This window comes from Hippoglossus stenolepis, chromosome 2 (assembly GCF_022539355.2).
Source record: "Hippoglossus stenolepis isolate QCI-W04-F060 chromosome 2, HSTE1.2, whole genome shotgun sequence".
Classification (NCBI taxonomy): Eukaryota; Metazoa; Chordata; class Actinopteri; order Pleuronectiformes; family Pleuronectidae; genus Hippoglossus; species Hippoglossus stenolepis.
Genome location: NC_061484.1, coordinates 16,909,862 through 16,930,447, shown reverse-complemented (window position 1 = coordinate 16,930,447; position 20,586 = coordinate 16,909,862). Strand labels below are relative to the sequence as shown.

Genomic DNA, 20,586 nt, shown 5'->3' with positions numbered 1-20,586 from the left:
CATAATCCCCCATAGTGGTCTATACGCCAAGAATGGTGAGAGCCCGGACGTCTAATGCCAACAGTAAACACACAGATAAGTAAATAAATAGTTATCTGGGGGGTTTTTGTGGGTCACAAGTCATTCCTCTCCACCTCTGTACAAAGCAAGGCGTATTTTATGCCCTGGCCCAGATAGGAAGGGTGAAAAGAACCATTTCATTTACTCTTATCTGAGAAAGAGAGAGAGAGGGAGACAGAGGGAGAGAGGGAGAGAGAGAGAGTCGTCTCTGCAGATATACCTGTGGTGAGGGGGACGTAGCACAGTAGGCTTCTATAAACGACCCTGCAGAAACTGTGCTTTTTATTCAGGGGAGCAGGCGGCGAAGGTTTCAACAAATAATAATAAAGAGAGGAGGGGAGGAATAATGCCTTTTTACAACCATGCACAGCATTCACAGCATTCACAGCCAGCGGACGAGTGTGTTAAAGACTTGAATTTGGCCATGTAGGTCAGCACGCTCATTCTTGCTTTGAGGAATATCTGACAATGTGTGTGTGTGTGTGTGTGGGTGTGTGTGTGTGTGTGTGACAGTTATTGCTTTGCATGTCAGTACCCAGAGGGACATTACGATCATCAGGGTTCTAGCTAAACACAGGAATGAATCACACTAAATCACTGGATTACTCTTTTATTTCTCATTAAACAAACACACACACACACACACACACACACACACACACACACACACACACACACACACACACACACACACACACACACACACACACACACACACACACACACACACTGGTGGTGCACAATGCTGACCCAGGAGTTAGTAAGTGCTGAACCTGAACCACAGCCTGGAGATCCTCACTCTATGTTGTTCCCCATTTCTCTGTGTGTTTATGATCATCTATCTAAACTTTTTATTAAAAGTACAAGATTTGTACGGGTACATCAGAGAAACTGTGGATTTTAGCAGAGGTGGAGTGGAATAAATCAGTGTCAAATAAATCAAATAAGTGTCTGCATAAAATTGTGATTTGTGATAACTAAAAGTGACATTAGTTGCCATAACTCATTTTTCATGCAACCATTAGTATATCCTTCTTACTGATTTCTTACTGAGTTATTTCAGACAGCAGGTAAGGAACAAAAACTGTTTCCTGCTTTTGTGCCTCAAATTTTACAATTGTAAAATTGGCTGAATCCCCCTTTAAAATCTAAAATACTGAAACGGAGGGTGAATACTTTTGACACAGCTAATGTAATAATGGTGTCTTCAAGTTTGGTTGTTACCGTTCATGCCATTTAGTCTTTGAATCTGGGTTGAGCCCAGTTCACAGGGACCTGTCTGTTTATTGCTCCCTTTTGAAAAGAGCGATTGCTTTTCAAATTTTAATGTCTGCATCAGGCACCTGTATAATGGAGCTTATTCTTAAATCTTAAAAGATAACATAGGATGGAAGACAGGGACCAGACACACGGGCTGTTTGGAAATAGCTTTGTTTGATTTCACAGAATTAGACTTTCTGTATTTATCGTTCATGTGTTCTGTGTTCTGTTTGTGTGTGTATGTGTGTGTGTGTGTGTGTGTGTTTGTTGCTGTATTTTATGCTGATGGTGAACAGAAGAGGACAGGGGGACAGGTTCAGGGGACAGCTTTGTGTTTTAGGGGGTATCCCTGCTGGGGTAATGTGTTTAAAATCTATTACCCCCACAGCTAGGATTAGTGTGTGTGTGTGTGTGTGTGTGTGTCTGTGTGTGTGTGTGTGTGTGTGTGTGTGTTTCCCCTAAAGACGTAATCACTATGGTAATACAAAAGCCAGTGGATTATGTGGTGGTGAAATTCTGGTTGATTTATACTCTGCCTTTGGTGAGATACACATATACAGTGTATACACATACCGGTTTTGAGAGGGAGACATTTTTTTCATCCCAAAAAGTCTCCGTTCTCTCTTTCTCTCTCAGATGTACTGCATCTTGGTGCGTTAACGTTTTTTAACTGTCGCCTTTATAATGAAAAGTTCCTCATCAACCTCTCCCTGGTGCAGCCAACCTCCTGTCCAGTTCATGTTTGTACGGCTCCACAACAGAGTAACTGAAAAAATGTATCCCCATATATCAATGTGCTTTGTTACAGTTTTACTTATTGTCCCTGCTCATTTGTTGCTGCTGTTAAAAAGGGAAGTTTGTCAGTCAAATTAACAGGAAACAAATTTTCTGAGTCTTGTGGCTAAAGTAGTACGACTGCAGGATTTAAACATTAATGAAACAACAAGTTATTAAACTATGTGATGATTCAGCTTTTCTGTTGCAGTTCATTCTGGTGCATATACCATATACTAGTCTTACTCTCTTTCATTCATTTCCTTCAATAATTTCATCCCTTCATCCCTCAGGGGGAGTATTAGTGGTATCTTGCAGTAAAGGACCCGAGCAAGGCCGCGGTCAATAATTAATTGAAATCCCTTCATTTACTTAAGATCTTAGCGTATATGCTATGCCCTGGGTGAAAATGGGCTAAGTTTGTACTTAAGTACTGTCCAACTGGTAGTGTATAAAATGCCGAGCAAGACAAATCAGTTGCAGAAAAGAAATCACACTTATCTGACATTATTTGACTCTGACCATTCAGAGATACTGGCAGCTGAATAAAAGACGTTTCTTGTCTGTTCTTTTAAAAACTAGAATTAAAATGAAATGAATGTTTTAAAAAAAGTGAATAAAAATACTTTCAGCAGTGACTCAAGTGATGAGATGTCATCAAATAATCTTAATAAACTTTGAACAAGTGCTAACCCACAGAAACACAATCCATCAGGCTGAGAGGAGGTGGTATTTAGCAAAGATGGACTGTGGACACTAATAGCTGCTGACTGTCCAAACTGCCCTTAACAAGGCATTTAACCTCCACGTACTTAAGTTGAGTTGCGCAATTAGTAATGGAATTTGTTTTTACAATAATATAGTTCAAAATATGAATATAATTACAAATTACAAATAGATTATATGAGGTTGTAAAAAAAAAAAGGAAGAATCAGCCTAACTTTGATCATTTTGGAAAACGGGAAACAATTATGACTTTGATCCGTCTGTCTTTCCAAAAATCAAATTGCCTGAAAGAAAAGGTCACTTGGAAGTTGATTAACAAGTTGTATCCTTTATTTGTATGGGCCTTGACACTTTGCCTGTTACACCAGTAGCTAAAGCCACAGTTGCTCGGTGCTGCATGTGGTCGCTCACATTTGAGTTCATCTACCTCTGCAAACTAATTTATATTCTGTGATTTTTCTTTCTCTCTAACTCATCTTGAACTTATTCATGAACTTGATTACTTTAAAACTTTTCTCTCGTTTCTACAGGGCATGGTGGCGTGAACCAGCTCGGAGGTGTGTTCGTAAACGGGAGGCCCCTCCCAGACGTCGTGCGACAGCGAATAGTGGAGCTAGCCCACCAAGGGGTTCGGCCCTGCGACATCTCACGCCAGCTACGAGTCAGCCACGGATGTGTCAGCAAGATACTGGGCAGGTAACAAGCAAAACGAGCTCCTGAATGAGGACATGGAGATGAGGTGACCCGACGCGTCACAGCTCAGACAGTTGGTGTGACCCCGTCCTTCATGTAAAATATCTGAAGTGTGAGGCAGGGCAGCTTTAAAACATCTGCACCAAACATTTGCAACTCGGCACATCTGGCTCGTCTTTGAGTCATTCAACTCAACATGTGTCAAACTGAGGCTCCTGCAACATGACACTCATTCATTTAGTGTCAATCCTGTCATTGATTCAATCCCCTCAACATGCACAAGCTGCATCTCCCAGAACTGTCTGCCCTCGTTTCCCCTCACCTCTTATTTCTCTCTCTCTCTCTCTCTCTCTCTCTCTCTCTCTCTCTCTCTCTCTCTCTCTCTCTCTCTCTCTCTCTCTCTCTCTCTGTTCTCTGATCTACATTTCCCCCCTTTTCACCTTTCTCTCCCTCTCTCTGTCTGTCTCTGCCTTTTCAAAGCTAAATTCAAGAGCAAATCCCTGCTCGTTCCGTCCCCCACAGAAGAAAGGGGCACAAAAGGGAAAAGATTCATCACTTTTTGGAATTAGCATCAAAATGAAAGTGGCACCATATTTCTGCAAACCCACCCCCCCCCTTAAAAAAAGGGACAGGGAGATGGAGAATGGGAGAAAGACAAGAACAAGGAACACAATCAAAAAAGGGAAAAGGCGTGTTAAAGAAGAAGAGTGCAGGAAAAAAAGAAGAAAAAAAAAAGAATGAGAGACAGAGACCATTTGTGGGGACGGAGGGGAAGGATTAGCTACAGCGACCCTCAGCTATATCAAAAAATGTGTAGCTCATTGTTCTACCTCTCTTCTCTTTCTCTCCCTCTCTTTCTGTCGTTCTCTCTCTACCTCTCTCTCTCTCCCCCGTCCTGGCCGTTCAACTCACTGAAGCGTTACTGTGAGGGGGGAGGAGAGGGGATCGAGGGATGGAAGGAAGGAGGGAGGGTTGTTTTATCCTCTCCTCTCTGTCTCTCTGGTGCCAGCAGAACAAAAACACCAACTCTACCACCCTGTGTGTGTGTGTGTGTGCATGCATGTGTGTGTGTGTGTGCATGTATTGGCTCATCGTCTTGCGGATATCAATAACCATGCTCGTTTATTCACCAATGATTCAGCTGTGAATAATTTAAATAGTTTTCCATTTGAAAATAGATTGTTTTTTCCTTTAGCTGTGTTTATACTCCAGCTGTGAATCGTCAAAATGTGCAACACACCCACATAGTGCAGGGCGCACGCACACCCACACTTAAAAGAAAGACAAGGAAACGCACATTTACAGGAACACACATCTTCACGGAGGGGATTACTCTACCATACAGCACGGGGAGAGAGAGAGAGGGGGGGGGGGTAGAGAAAGAGGGAGAGAGAGAGTGCAGCAGGTTTAAGACTGACTGACAGCTTGCATCCACACACAGCATCCCCCTTTTCTGCAAGCTGAGTAGCGCATTTGCTGTCCTCCCAACCCCTGCCCCCATGCCCCTTCTGCATGCAAATACATTCATGAAATAGCCATGGTGGACGCGAAACGCCTGAATCCGTGAGTGTGTTTGTTTGCTTTAGTGTGTGTGTGTGTGTGTGTGTGTGTGTGTGTGTGTGTGTGTGTGTGTGTGTGTGTGTGTGTGTGTGTGTGTGTGTGTGTGTGTGTGTTTGTGTATCCATGCCACCCTCCTCTTACCTCGGTGTCACAAAGTGAAATTGCCAAAGAAAGCAACAATCATGCACAGGTCGAATCAGGTATTAGAAAGGTTTTTCTTCTCAGGTGTATTTACCTTTATGTTTATTCATATAAGCGACGCATTAACTTTATCTGCAGCAGGTTCTCCTGACTCCAACATTACAACTAGTAATGCTGGTCATATTTGACCTTTGGGTGAGTCCCACTGAGACACATCAACAAAATGACAATATTTCCAACATTCTTGAGAAAAGACAGTGTCTAGAATAAATGGAGGTGTATCAATGTCAAGTACTTCAGAACAGGAAACAAAACCAAACAGACCAAGAAGATTCCATTCTCCATTGACTCAACGCAGCTTTGCATCTCTGTCCAAGCATGATTTCTTTTAAAGTCTATCTTAATACAACATCCATACACCTGTAAACCTTTTGGTTCCTCCTCGTGGCCGTGAAGGGATTCCTTGTGGTGGTTGACAAACCATCCTCACTCAGTGATGCTCAGTTGAACCAAATATGAGGCTTCAACAGTCTGAGTTAGAAAAATCTAGTGAGCATCTTCTAAAGTTTTAGTCTTTAGTGTGAAATCCCCTTTCTACTGTGACTCCCAGTCTTTTTCCTCGCTGAGCTTCAGCGGTGAGACAGAGAATTTCATACTAAAAAGACTGTGACTGTAACCTATCCACTGAATTTGTTTGGCTTTACTGTAGTTGAGTATATTTCTGCACAGAACAAGGGGTGTTTAACAACCCAGTGATCACCTCATTTTATTTTGTCACTATGGGCAGCATAGACATAGAACATGAACAGCCCATAACCCTAAATCTAAACAGACAGATGAGTGTTTAATTTTTTTAAGATGGATGTAAATAAATGTGAATCTTTTAAGAGACACAGAGCAGGAGAATCATCTTTTACAAGATCAAGTGTGAGTGGAGGAGGAGGGCGAGGGGTTTTGAATTTAAGCCACGATGAGGTGCTGAACGAAGTGGAAAGGTCATCGCTCAGCCTCGAGAGCCAGGAGGGAAAACATTTGAGACCGAGTGGAACCATGTCCAAATCACCGCCGGCAGGAGGGGAACGAAAGGGCCAGTAAAACAATAGAAAGGTGTTTTTTCTCTTAAATGTGCCAACTCTTTGTCCAACGTGACATCAGCAAGGAAGAGAAGCTGATTATTTCAGAGCATCGATGCCGTCACTGAAGTCAGGAGGAGATTTTAGCAGGTGTGTTTTTCAGTATAAGAAGTAAAGATGATCAAATGACAGAAATGTGTCTCGGGTTCTTATTTTTAAAAGCTAAAGCTGGTGACATTCTAGATAATGCTTATTGTCTTAGTAAACTGTTCTTATCAAACAATCAAAACCAACAATTACAATCAGGAACTATCTTCATGCCCAAACTTTGATGTAGTTTAATCCTCCATCGATTAGAAGCCAATAAGTGACGGCTGAGGGACGACGTCCTTCATCACAGTGAACATGGGCTCTTTAATTCATCCCATGCACACTAACCTGCGCTAGAGCTCTAAACGTGGATTGAAACCAATCCCCTTCTCATGTTTAATATATGTTAAAACAACACTTTTTTAAAGGAAATTATTCTTGTGGCACATTTATTTTTAGATTTACAGGAATCAGGGTTTATTTCTTTCAGGGTACCGTTGACAGTTTTTGGATTTTTATTGATAAGGGATTCGATTACTTTTTCTCAATCATCTGCATCAGTAAGTGCTGTTAAAACAAGAGAATCAATGTGAGATCAACCGATCACGTCACATTATAATGAATGTTTCAACTGCAACCTGATAAAACTGCTGAGCTTTATCATTCGTCAATAATGTTGTTGCATTCGGGGACTATTAATATCACATTTTACTTTTAAGATAATATTAAAACCAGTTTAAACCAGCCTGTGGGACTGGAAGCAATCCCAAATTAAAATGACGGAAGCACTTCAAGTATCACTGCAACCTACTGTGTTGCTCCCTGTGACCAACGCTGAACATCTTCCGTGCTTTGATTGGCAGGTACTATGAGACGGGCAGTATCCGCCCCGGGGTGATCGGGGGATCCAAACCAAAGGTTGCTACACCCAAAGTGGTCGACAAGATCGCCGATTACAAACGCCAAAACCCCACCATGTTTGCCTGGGAGATCCGGGACAGGCTCCTGGCCGAGAGAGTGTGCGACAACGACAGTGTCCCCAGCGTCAGCTCCATCAACAGGTATGAGGGGCTGCGTAATCTGTGTGTGTGTGTGTGTGTGTGTGTGTGTGTGTGTGTGTGTGTGTGTGTGTGTGTGTGTGTGTGTGTGTGTGTGTGTGTGTGTGTGTGAGTTTGAATTTAGAGCAACAGGTACAGAGTGTAAGTAGAGCATGAGGAACAGAATCCTGTCTGTGTGTGTGTGTGTGTGTGTGTGTGTGTGTGTGTGTGTGTGTGTGTGTGTGTGTGTGTGTGTGTGTGTGTGTGTGTGTGTGTGTGTGTGTGTGTGTGTGTGTGCGTGCGTGTCTGCCAGTGGAAAAGAGAATAGCAAAGAGGCCCCAGTCTCCATATGTATGAAGTGGCTGCAGCTCAGTGGTTCAACACGATGGTACAATGACAACCCTTTCCCCTGAGCATAGAGGCAGAGAGAGAGGGAGGGATAGTGAAATAAGAGAGAGAAGGAGTGAGCGAAAGAGGCGGACAAAAGGGAGGGAAGGTGTGTGGGAGCAAGGAGAGAAATAGACACAGAAAGAAAGGGAAGAAAGGGGACGGGAGGAAAGGAAGAGAAGGAGAGGAAAAGGGGGGAGGAAGGGAAAAGAAAGGGAAGGAAAGAGGAAAAAAGGCTTGCATGAGCAGCCAAGCAGGAAGTGTGAGGCCCCTCTGCCATGTCAGCCTGCCTCAGCCACTTCACACACACACACACACACACACACACACACACACACACACACACACACACACACACACACACCCACACACACACACCACCACACACACACACAGTTTTGCGCTCCCACGATGGTCATGTTCTCTCTGTCACTCAGAATCCTCTGTCTCTCTCTCTCTCTCTCTCTCTCTCTCTCTCTCTCTCTCACACACACACACACACACACACACACACACACACACACACACACACACACACACACACACACACACACACACACACACACGCTCACTTCACACACACTAATATCTCCTCTCTCCTCCTGCAGGATCATTCGGACTAAGGTTCAGCAGCCCGGCCAAACGGGCTCAGTGTCGGCTCACAGTTTAGGTAGGTCGCTGCAATAAAATCCTGTTTCCAACTGTCAAAGCAAATTTTACCGAGCAGACGTGGTGTGAGCGTCTCAGGAGTGGAGTCCGTGTGCTCGACTGTATTTCGGAGACGCATTGAAATTCTGCACCTTAGCTCACAGCAGAAAGCCTGCGTGGACACTGTGTGAGACGTTGTGTGCCACAGTGTTCAGTGTTTGAATCCTCACATCATCCAAATTAAAGCCAGTTAATGAAGGAAGTAGGATTTTGTTTAGACGAGAAACAAGAGGATCCATTTCCCCCACCAGTGTTGCACTTCAACTGAGCTTTGTGTGACAGTACCCTTCAACCTTATTGTCGTCTGTACAGTGGAGAGGTGACATGCAACTGAGGCGTCCGGCCACACTCAGGGGACACGTCACATGGTCACAGCGTTTTAAACCTGTTCACAACCAAGGACACTTCACAAGTTCCAAATTCTACATAATGACAGTGCTCGAATAAAAATGATGAATTTAGTAATTAATGTTTCAGAGGGATGTACTCCTCAGACTGACAACAGTGTTGTGCGTCCAGATGGTTTTTCTAACTTGTTCAGGAGCAATAATGCAGCCAAAGGAAGAAACCTTATTCCGAGCAACAATAATAAACATGAAGGCTGCTGTTCAAGTCAGAGCATCGAAGCACGTCTTCATAAACATAACTTTTATATCACAAAAAAACAAAATGTTACAGCGTCACGATAATGGATCCACAGACCTCCTTCAAAGATCTAAAACAATGTAATGCTCACAAAACGAATCTTATAAGAGATCATGATGTTCAAAACAAAGCTGGATTATGAAGCTGCTGCCAGAGCCTCAAGGGGGAGAAAGGTTCTTCTTTCCTGTGCATCAGTTGGCTTTTGGTTTGAACATTTGAATATATAACAACCAAATCACCTCATCAACTGCAACTGCCTTGGGTTTGTGTTCAACCAGGAGCCCACAGGTACTGTAACCCTTAGTGGGTCATTTCAGCCATGTTTTTGTTTTCCAGACACAAAGTAGATTAAGTTAGTTTAAGAAAATGAACAACAATGGCAGTAACGTGTGATCCGCCCTCGAGAATGATTGAAATCCATAGCCGTGATCATAAAGTGACAATCTACACAATTAGTGTCACAGTAATAAAAATAATAGTAATATTTTCAAGTACGATTTCCAAAAAATCGAAAGAAGAAGAGAATCATTATAGTTATTTTTATTTAGTTCAATTTAAAAAATAAATAAACCTAAAAAATATAATAGCAATAATATCTGTTTTGACTATATGACTAAAAGACATTTTTTTATTCAATGAATACCTCAGAGTAAATAAATATGAGCCTCTCTCTCTCCCTCGCTCCCTCCCTCACTTTGTCCTGCAGTGGATTGTGTTCCGGTGTCTCTCATATCTTCATAATCGCACATTGTCTATTAATCTAAATTAATTTCACACACACTGCTCCCTGACTCCTGCCTTTGACACACATTTAGCAGACACACATGCGTAAACCCTCACACATACACACCTACACCCGCTGAGAAGCACACACACACAGGAACACACACACGCTTCCACACTCACGCACACTTACAGATTACACAGATAAATGGGTCCCACTCCCAGGCGGAAAATTGAACATTTGGATTTGCAGAATAAAAGCGTTACGTTGTGATAAAAAAAAATAAAAAAAAAGACTGAAAAGAAAGAGAAAGGAAAATCAGATAATTGAAGTGCTAAATCAAGTGATGGGAAAAGGAGGGATATGCATTCATTATACTCTCCCTGTCGTTAGTGAAGGAGGAACGGCTGGAAAGAACCTTGATCCTCTGGTTTGTTGTCATTTTCTCTTTTTTAATTTCCCCTTTTCGGTCTTGTCTTTCTGTGTTTGGGGGGTCTGCTGGGAGAGAGGATTAGGATGTCTGTCTCCACACCTTTCTGTCCCTCCGGGGATACCATACTGTCACTCAGCCCCACGTCCGCTTACAGGGGCACAGATAAGGGACCAAGGAGGAGGGAGTGACTGTATGTTTCAGTGTGTGTGTGTGTGTGTGAGTGTCAAGAGGTTGCAGGCTGTGTGTGTGTGTGTGTGTCACTGAAGCGGTGACAAGTATGTCGCTGTGTCGCCCAGCAAGGAACTTGTCTCCTTCAGGGGGAAGATTAGAGAGAGAGACAACGTGGAGCAAAACACAGACAGACCTCTCTCCCGTGTGGATTTCTTTTTTTTCTACCTTCAATTGAGTCTGTAAAGCCCGGCAAAGTTTTAGAGGATTAAAGTGCTATGTTGAGTTTATGGAGAGAATAAACAGGTTATAGGATTTATAGTGTGTGTGGTTTTTTTTGTTTTGTTCTCTACAGTATCTGTGGTCCTGAAGGCGTCACAAGTAACATGTGAATGTTGCTCTTTAAGTCAAACAATCAGGACGTTGATGTTGGTGGGGAATGGTTATTTCAGAAATAACTTTGGACATAAGAGTTTATAGATTCTTTTTTAGATTTCTTTTAACCGGGCTTAATTGTCATGCAACATCTCACATGCAAAAATCTTCTACACAACTTGTGTTGGTGAATAGTAACTTTACCAATGTTCCAGCTCATATGTAATCACATGTGTGGCAGTATCCTATATGAAAACTCTTTATCTCTCAATATTACATCAACTGCATTTCGGCGTTTTTTTTAAATAGTACATAACGTTAGAATATAATAGTTTTCATATAAAGATCTTTTACATTATACATGATTTCAACACAAAGTCTTTGTACAGTGCAGAGTTTAACCTGAATTTCTTAAAATCCCACTAAGCAAATTCTGATGCAGTTTAGTCGAAAGTGCAATTATTTGCTGAGATTCTCTTGATTCGCTCAGCTTACCCACCACTGCAGGTCATTAAATGACTTTGAAAGGATTTCATGTTTTATTGAGACAAAAGAATCAATAAGTGGAACATGGCAGCAGAGATCATTCAGGCTTCAGCACTAATCCTGTCAGTGGTTGTCAGATCTTCAGGTGGATCTTTAAGTATTTATGAATGTCTGTGACGGATTTGAAAACAAACGAAACGCTTTCAGTAGAAAAACACAGGAACAATCTTCTTATTTATCTGTGAATCTTCTCAGACATCCAGGAGTCATGCAAAGACATACAGGCAACTGGACCTGCTTGTGTTTCTGGAAAATCTTCTGTGTCTTCATTGCAAAATCTCAGTGCACCATTTAAACAGTTTCTGTTTCTATTTGGTCTGTCTGCAGTGTCATCCGTGGGGGCCACACAGGTCTCAGGAGTGACCAGCGACTCGGCCGGCTCCTCGTACTCCATCAGTGGAATTCTGGGTATCAGTTCGGCCGCTGATGTGGGCAAGAGGAAGAGGGACGAAGGTGAGCACAGGAATGTTTTTGTATATTCTTGCCAATGATTGTATTTTTCAGTGTAAATTATATTTACAAATATGCATTTATTCCTATGTGCACAAATATAATTAGACAACACACGTAAACACATTATTTTCTGATAGACAGCCTCTGAACGCACCCTCTCCATACCCGCATGGAAAGAGTTCGATGACAGATGTATGTTTGTGTGTGTATGTGTGTGTGTGTGTGTGTGTGTGTGTGTGTGTGTGTGTGTGTGTGTGTGTGTGTGTGTGTGTGTGTGTGTGTGTGTGTGTGTGTGTGTGGGTGTGTGTGTTATATTCTAAGCCAAACATCTTCATTCAGGAATCCCTATTTATTAACTAACAGAGCTACACAGGAGAACTCCCAGAGAAGTTTTATGCATGCACTATTGATCATATACGCTGTCATACTGGATCAATGTTATATGCATGTTAATAGAGGTGTGAGTTCATGAATGTGTGAGTGCACGTGAGGGGGCTTTCACCACTACGGTGTGAGCACGTTTGTGTGCGTGGGTGTGTATGTGGCCGTGTCAGTGGCATTAAAAAGCCATCACACAGACAGTCTCCTGCGGTAAATGAGACAGGACCAGATGTCGGAGCGAGGGGGGGTGACAGAACGCCACCAGGGGCTATTTCCCGCTCTCTTTCACACACTCTCACACAAATATATACACACTCACACACACACACACACTTACATGCACACATGTACACACACAGGTACAGTATGGGGTCCTTTTCCCACTGCTGATGAATTTCCAAAACACGTCAGCAGGTTCCAGGATGAATCCCAGGTGCACCTTGAGCGCTCTGATATGCTCAGATACGGCCCACTTAACCATCAACTCTGACGCACACATGCACACGCCGAGTACAGGTGAATAATGATGTTTGTTCTGCAGACCTTTGCTTTCTCCACACAAGGGTAGCTGATCAGTTCAGATTGTCCAACAAAAGTTTACTACAGAGTTTTTAATCCCTCAATAATTGACAGTTTTTAGCTCAGTGGAAGGTCACTACAAACAACCAGCAGTGACATAAGACAATCATCATCAGCTGGATAAGTTTCTGTGTTATCCTCCGTCTATCGACTGAGATATAAAGTGCTTTTTAAATACACATTTACAAAAATGCGCAAAAAAGGACGCTGAAAATTTGATTTAAAAATAAAAATTTTGCACAAGACGAGACAAGTGACTTAAATGTCCATTGAAGTTTCTGCTGCATTCAAGACACAAAACATCAGATGATGAAATATCATTTGTTAGATTTGAATTGCTTTCTTTTTAATGACATCATCTCAATGCACCCTGTTCTTCAGCAATGGTTTTAGGACACCCGACTGGAGAATCAGCACCGACAACCGTTTATCTTTGAACATCCATCTCCTAATATTCATGTATGGACGCACCTACTGACCCACTGTTTTCCTTCTCACAGCAGATGTTTAGATTTTGTTATAGGAGGAGAAGAGCAGGTACGCTGACATGGTTCACAAAGAGTGGAGCCATCAGTATTATTTACATCTGTGCTTTTCCTGCTATAACAGGTCAAATCCTCTGCTGTGACACAGGTCTTTCCAGGAGTCTATATATCACTCACACGATTAATATGAGTCTCTCACTGTTAGGTGTGCTGTGGGAGTGTCTGTGGCAAAGACATTGTGGTTAAAGTAAAATCTCTGTAATCTAATTAGCAGCATTATTACTTCACTTTGTTCTTCATGTGCATGATGTGCTGCACCATGTGCTACATGTGTGGTCTATTTGTGTTTCACTACAAGTGGACCTTGTGTTTCCTAATTCATATCGAGAACACGGTATCCCTTCACGTTTCACTGGAGCATTCAGAGTATCATCTGAGCATTGTGTCGCCGAGCGTCGCATTTTCACTCGTGTGTGTTTTATCTGCAGTGTTTCTGTGGCAGAGGTCTGCACGGTTGGCTCTGTGGTCTAATTAACAGCATTGCTAATCACAGCTTCCATTAGAGCAGCCCCCGCTGGATAATGACACACACACACAGCAAGGGGCGACAGGGGGAACAGCATGCGCTGACATGGACAGACAAACACATACATAAACACACAGTAATGCAAAGCTTCTCAAACACACACACACACACACACACACACACACACACACACACACACACACACACACACACACACACACACACACACACACACACACACACTCACACCCATATGCTTGACTGTACGCAGATGTGTACATACACAGAGGGAAAAAGACACAAACATGTTAGACCAACCATCTCTTGTTGACTTTGTTGTTGTATCTGTTTCTGTGCAGCTAAATTTGTCACATGAAGTAATGACCCAGTCACAGCCTCTGTCTCTTTCATGTACCTCAGTGCATGAGACCAGGTTCACACCGCGACCTCCCATGTGTGAAGCACAGTATTTATACAAATAAAAAAATTCAGGAAAAAAGCAAAAGAATCCCAGTTAGTTCTGCCTGCTCCATGACCTTAGTACAGACCATGATGGTAAACTGGTATAACTTGGATGGAACTGAGCTCCCCTGAGAGTTATTAATACCAACTTCTTATATGATTACGAAAAAATTATAATAATTATATATAAACATAATTTCGTAATAATGTTGTTTGTATCGTATCGTAGTGTATCATTTTATGTCATATTGTGTTGTATCATATCGAGTCATAATGTAGTGTATTGTATTGTAGCGTATCAAATCATAGGGTATCATATCCTTTTGTAGTTTTTCGTATCGTGTTGTATTGTATCGTATTGCGACGTATCATATTGTATCATATCGTATTATGTTGTGTAGAATCGTATCGTATTGTGCCGTACCGTATCATACCGTAACATGCCGGGTTGTATTGTATCGTGTCATCATGATGTGTTGCAGGAAACCTTGCATTTCTGCTGTAATTCATATAGGATAGAAATGCCAGCTGTGCGAGTGATGGGAACACAGGAAGGGATCTGTGTGTGTACTGGCAGCAGGAGTGTGTGGGGGTAAAGCCCTGTGGTGACCTGTGCCCCCAGCCAAAGAGAGGGGAAGTGGGGGTCTGACCGGGGACAGAATGTAGATGAATGGGAGTGAATGGAAGAACTTGACTTGTGGGGCCAAAAGGGGACTATTGTATCTTAACCTATTATCTTACACACAGAGGCCATGTGTGTGTGTGTGTATGTGTGTGTGTGTGTGTAGCATAGATGTGGAGGGCAGAACAGGTGGTGGCAGTTATTGAAGGAAATTTTTCTTTCTCTTTATGTTGAAGGTAAATCCTAAACTGCATACTGTATACAGTGGCTGTTTGAACCCGTCTGTAGCATAAGGAAGAAATAGTGTCAGTGGCATTTACCCAGAAGGCCGTGTTGACCTCTCACCCTCTTGTGCATCCACTGTGACATGCAGAAGCTTAGCAGATAAAAGGTGCTGGGAGCAAGCAAGAGACGGAGGACCAGGGCGAGGAGGGAGGGGAGCTCCGCCCTTCACCCTGAGCTCCTCTGAGTGCCTCCCTCCACGGAAAACTTTGATCTTTGAGTTGAGATGGGGAACACACACACACACACACACACACACACACACACACACACACACACACACACACACACACACACACACACACACACACACACACACATGCACACTCCCACGGAGCGGAACATGTACTTAAACTCACAAACAGATGACAAAACATCTAATGTTCAAATGTACTTGGATATTTGGATCAGCTGTTCTTGGGTTGTTGGGAAATGGCAACGGCAGGTCGGGAGTTGAGAGAGAGAGAAGAGAGAGAGAGAGAGAGAGAGAGAGAGAGAGAGAGAGAGAGAGAGAGAGAGAGAGGACCAGGAGGAAGGGAGAGAGTGAGCGAGCAAAATAGAGAGACAGAGAAGGCGGAAGAGAGAGGAAAAAGGCAGAAAGGAGAGAACAATGAGGGCTCATTGTTTGTTTTGTTCTGCTCTGAAAAAGAGAGAAGAGAAGCGCTTCCCTTCTGAGACTGACTCACAGAGATAGAGGCAGCTGGGAGTGTGTGTGTGGAAGTGTTCAAGTGTGTGCGCGCCTGTGTGTGCGTGCGCGCGTGCGTGCGTGTGTATCCGACAGTGAATAGGATTTAACCCGTCACGGCAATGAGTTTCTTTACCCATCCATGGATACAATGAGACCAGCCGGATATCAAGCTACCCACCCACCCACACCCACATCCACACCAAGACATAGAGACACACACACACACACACACACACACACACCTACACACACATTAGTACCGATGAACGGACAATATAAATTATCAATAATATTAGTAAAAGCTTTGCTCTTGGTGCTCGATTGCTACAGGTTCTGTCTTCTTCTTTGCTCTCCATCTTTCTTTGGTTCTTTGTGGTCCCTCAGCTTGGGTCAGTCTTTCAGTGTGTGTGTGTGTGTGTGAGTAAGCGACAGACAGACAGCAGAAAGCAATAAGCTGGCTGAAATGGTGCCATCAGAGCTACATGATTGATCAATTGAATTCCATCATGGGGACTGGCCGGTGGGATTAAATGGGTCGCCGTGGGTTACCAGGCTAAAGCATCATACTGGCTTTATCTCTCCCCTGATTGGTCTGTCACCAGAGACCTGGACCATGCACTCACACTGCTCCCAGCATCTGTATATGAGTGTGTGTGTGTGTGTGTGTGTCGCTATAGAAGTGAGTTGAGATTATGATCAAGCAGTGTGTTTGTAAGAGAGTGGGTGAAAGAGGTTTTGTGTACATAGAAGGTATGGGGAGGTTTGTGAGGTACGGAGCTCTGTGTGAGTGTGAAGAGCTGGAGTGTCTTGTGATTTGAGGTTTACCTCTACATTTAACATTTTATAAAGTTAGCATCGTCTATGTTTCACCCAGAGAAATCCCCAATTTTATTCAAGACAACAGGACGTTTCAGTTTGGTTGCCTTTTACTCGTGTCAGCTTTACCCGTGACTTTGTCTGTCTCTGCTGTAACTTCCAGGGCAAACATATGAAGAGGGGAAAACACACTGCTAGCCAGTTAGCCAGTCGGCAGTTTTTTCCTTCCACTGTTTGTTTTGGTCACTCGTAATGGATCATAATTAGTCATCGCTGTTTGCTGCGTAACGTGAATACAACTTGAATACACAACCTCATCGGTGAACATGATTTGTGCCTGTGTCACATCAGGTTTATTTTTATCGGCAAATTTTGGTGAACTCCCATGATCCCGTGCTGCTTCAGGACATTATCAAACTAGGCGTTTTATTTTTGGTTGAGAGACTCCTCGTGGCCGAAGTTACATATTGTACGTTTAAAGGATAAGTCCTCGCTATTACAAGTAAAGTTGTTGCTTCAGTTTGCATTAATTGTGTCTGAAGACTACAAGTTTGAAAAGGAACAAAATCTGGAGCTATGGAGTCATCAGACCATTGTGGCCCACTCCTCATGTCTGCTCCAGGCTCCAGGGTTTAGGCCACATTAACTGCTACAAGCACAACATGTTAAAATCTTTGACCAAATTTTGGGGTGTCGGGTTGCATTGTGGGTAATGTAGGTGCCAAGGAAAGATTGGGGCTATGCATGATCAAAAGCCAGAGGTTAATTAATTCAGTGAAGGGAAATAAACACTGTTCTCCTGCACAACCAGCTCCTTAAATAAAACGGCGGCGGTGATCATTAGCAGTGAATGTAAACTGTGAGATGAACAATTTCCCAACAGAACATCATTTGTTAAGATACAGACGGCACTACTCAGCAATAAGACCATGTTTCAAGATCTTAGCAATTATAGTAAATTGGAGCGAACAATGCTGTCATGGCTAAAAGAATGTCAGCCAAAGCTACGAAAGTAAGATCTGAATTACTGTGGTGACAAAACACAAGATTAATAACGTTTTCACAAACGCTCTGAAGCCCAAGCTTTTCTTTCTTTCATTCGTTCTTTCTTTCTTCCTTTCGACATCACTTTCAGGACCAGTCTGGCACAAATGGATCTTTATTTTCAGCCCAAATGGGAAAAATTAATAAATATATATTTGAAACCCCCTCCCCACCTGTCTGTCATATCACTCCCCCTGCCACCGGACACAGACTCACACACACTCACACACACCCACACACATACACACACCCAACACACAGTGACCCCCAACACTAAAATAGGCTCTCAGGAGCGGTTTGGAGGAATGAATTGGCTCTATAGCAGGGATTTTCACCCTCATCCCCTTTTTCTCTTTATCTTTTTCTCTCGTTCACTCTTTTCTAATCATTTGCGGGCCGCGACTCTTCAGAGTTCTTATAATTGTCTCGTTCAGTCCCTCGGCCTTGCAATAACTGCAGGATACGAGAGCTCACAGTCTAATACTGATACCACAGCAATATATATTTGTGTGTCTGTGTGTGTATGGGCGATACGACAGGAGAGACGGAGGAGTGCGTATATATGAGAGGCGAGGGTGTACTTTTGAGAGATCAAGAGGGAGAGACAGCGCGCGCTCGGTAATAGGGTGAATTTGTATAGCATTTTCTCAGACTCTCCACAATCTATGAAGTCACTTGGTGCTAAATCAGCTCACAGGAGTTCATCTTCGTTTATACTCTGCTCTGACTTCTTTCTCCACATCTGCCTCAGTCATTTATTGTATCAACCCACGCCTTCACTCCTCCCTTCATCCCTCCATCACCTGGTTTCTCCCTCTGCCGTAGACCTCTTCTCTTTCTCCATTCATACTCCCATTCCTCCTTTAAATATCACAGCCCCTTTAACCTCTCTCTCCTGTCTTCTCCGTGCAGGTCTGCAGGAGTCACCGCTGGCCAACGGGCATGGCCACAGTGGGCGGGACTTCCTCAGGAAGCAGATGAGAGGGGAGCTGTTCTCACCGCAGCAGATCGAGGTACTGGACCGGCTCTGTGGCAGACAGCCACCCTGTCCAATCCAATCCAGCTCTGACCTCTATTTGAGCCCTGACTTTGGCAAGGTAAGGGCGGGGCATCATGCAGGCTCTTGGCTGAGGCTGAGTTTGGGAACAGGTTAAGGGTGAAAAGACCGTAGGGAGCTCCAGTGAACAGTAGGGCTGAAGAAATCTGTCTGTGAAAAACTCACAGGGGCCAAACCCATGCAGATGTGGAGTCGGGGGGTGTCCTGTGGGGGCCACCATAAACTAAAGCCTAGCATTGGGCACCAGACACAGCCTCCACCTCCACAGTACTATAGGGGATGCTTGCACTTTTTCTACCCCTGACACATTGCCTTACATTTCAGTTCAGCTTACAGCCAACTTTACTAAAACTTTTCACAGTATTGTTATGATTCCTAATAGTTTACTTTTTAGTTCATTTGATGTTTTTCTTCTTCATAAAGAAAAAAAATTATGAAACTGATAGATCTAACAGTATAAGTGAGCTGCAGCTTCTTATCGCACTAATTTTATAAAATGAAAGTATATATTAAAGTTTATTATTTATTTCTTTTTTTTTAACTTTCAATATTTTAAATGTTCCAAAAAGGTTGATGCCACACAAATACCTACAATTAAGATAAGACACAATGTCAATCCACTCAACAAGAACACATTTGAGCTACAGTGGTGTTTATATATTTTTAGAGAAAACCTAATTATATGAAATGCTTGTCGGCTTTCAGCTAAAAGCCTGTCCTGTCCTGCCTGCTATGCCTTGCCATGCCATGTCAGTCTTACTCACAGTGCACATTATAATTATGAAATTCCTTTGATTGTTCATACTTCTCTTATGTCATCAGCATCACGTTGTGTTTTGTCTGTTCGCCTGACAGACGTCTGTGTGTCTCTTCGCCCTGACACACACACACACACACACACACACACACACACACACACACACACACACACACACACACACACACAACCACACACACACACAGTACCGGCTGCAGCAGAAACCCACTCAGGCCTGGCCTATTGATGTTCCGATAATCTAGACCCACTGCAGGGGTTAATGAGCATATTGACCCGGCTCTTATCATGACCTCACTTCCTGCAGCTCAGGGACATGCGACGGAGCCGTCCGCATGCTGACGCGTCTCGGGAATGTGCTGCATATGTGTGTGTTGTTGGAATGAGCGAGTAAAAGGTGAGAAAATAAGAGGGAGAGTGGGTGTGTCTGCGTGTCTTCATGTTGCATCTAAATCGACCTCCCGCCCTCTCTCCCAGCAGTAAGTTAATATATTTCTGAGTGGAATAGAAAGGTGTAAGTAGTCCTCTGCATAACAAAACGACAACAAGCTGGCATTTGTATTCTCTCCACCTTCCCTCAAATTTCTTCTAATCTGCGGCCCTCCGGTCAATATTAAGGAAATATTTTACCAGCATCGCAAAATGACACTTTTTGTTTCCGCAATCTTTCAAATATCCCCACTTTTGGTTTGTTTATTCAGTCAAAGTCAAGGGCAAGAGGACGCACACTTAATGGTGGGGCGGTAGTAAATGGAACCACAGACAGGCTGCAGCCTTAGACCTGCAGGGCACAGTTTGGCTTTTTAACTCATTCACTTCCCTCTGACCGGCATGTGGAGTAGAGTGGCACAGGGCGAGAGGTCGACAGGGATTGGCTGTAGTAGCTCTATAGACTACGACTTGAGACTATAATACCCATGATTCATAGGTCAGTGTCCTCTCTGAGCCACTGGGGTCAGGGTCGGGGAGAGGGGGCTTTAGACTTTGGGTCGCACTGGGGTCAAACTGGCTTTAGG

At 43.3% G+C, this 20,586-nt stretch overlaps 1 protein-coding gene across 2 annotated transcripts in view; it reads left to right on the top strand.

Moving 5' to 3' along the window:
- pax5 (paired box 5) overlaps nt 1-20,586 on the top strand; it is a 50,103-nt gene that overhangs the window by 11,149 nt on the left and 18,368 nt on the right. The window contains exons 2-6 of one of the 2 annotated variants that reach the window (XM_035145929.2): nt 3,351-3,516; nt 7,241-7,438; nt 8,410-8,471; nt 11,728-11,853; nt 18,651-18,751. In XM_035145929.2, coding sequence (XP_035001820.1) covers nt 3,351-3,516; nt 7,241-7,438; nt 8,410-8,471; nt 11,728-11,853; nt 18,651-18,751 — 653 coding nt within the window. Of the gene's footprint in view, nt 1-3,350; nt 3,517-7,240; nt 7,439-8,409; nt 8,472-11,727; nt 11,854-18,650; nt 18,836-20,586 lie in introns of both variants that reach the window. The other variant, XM_035145919.2, reaches the window with a different exon arrangement.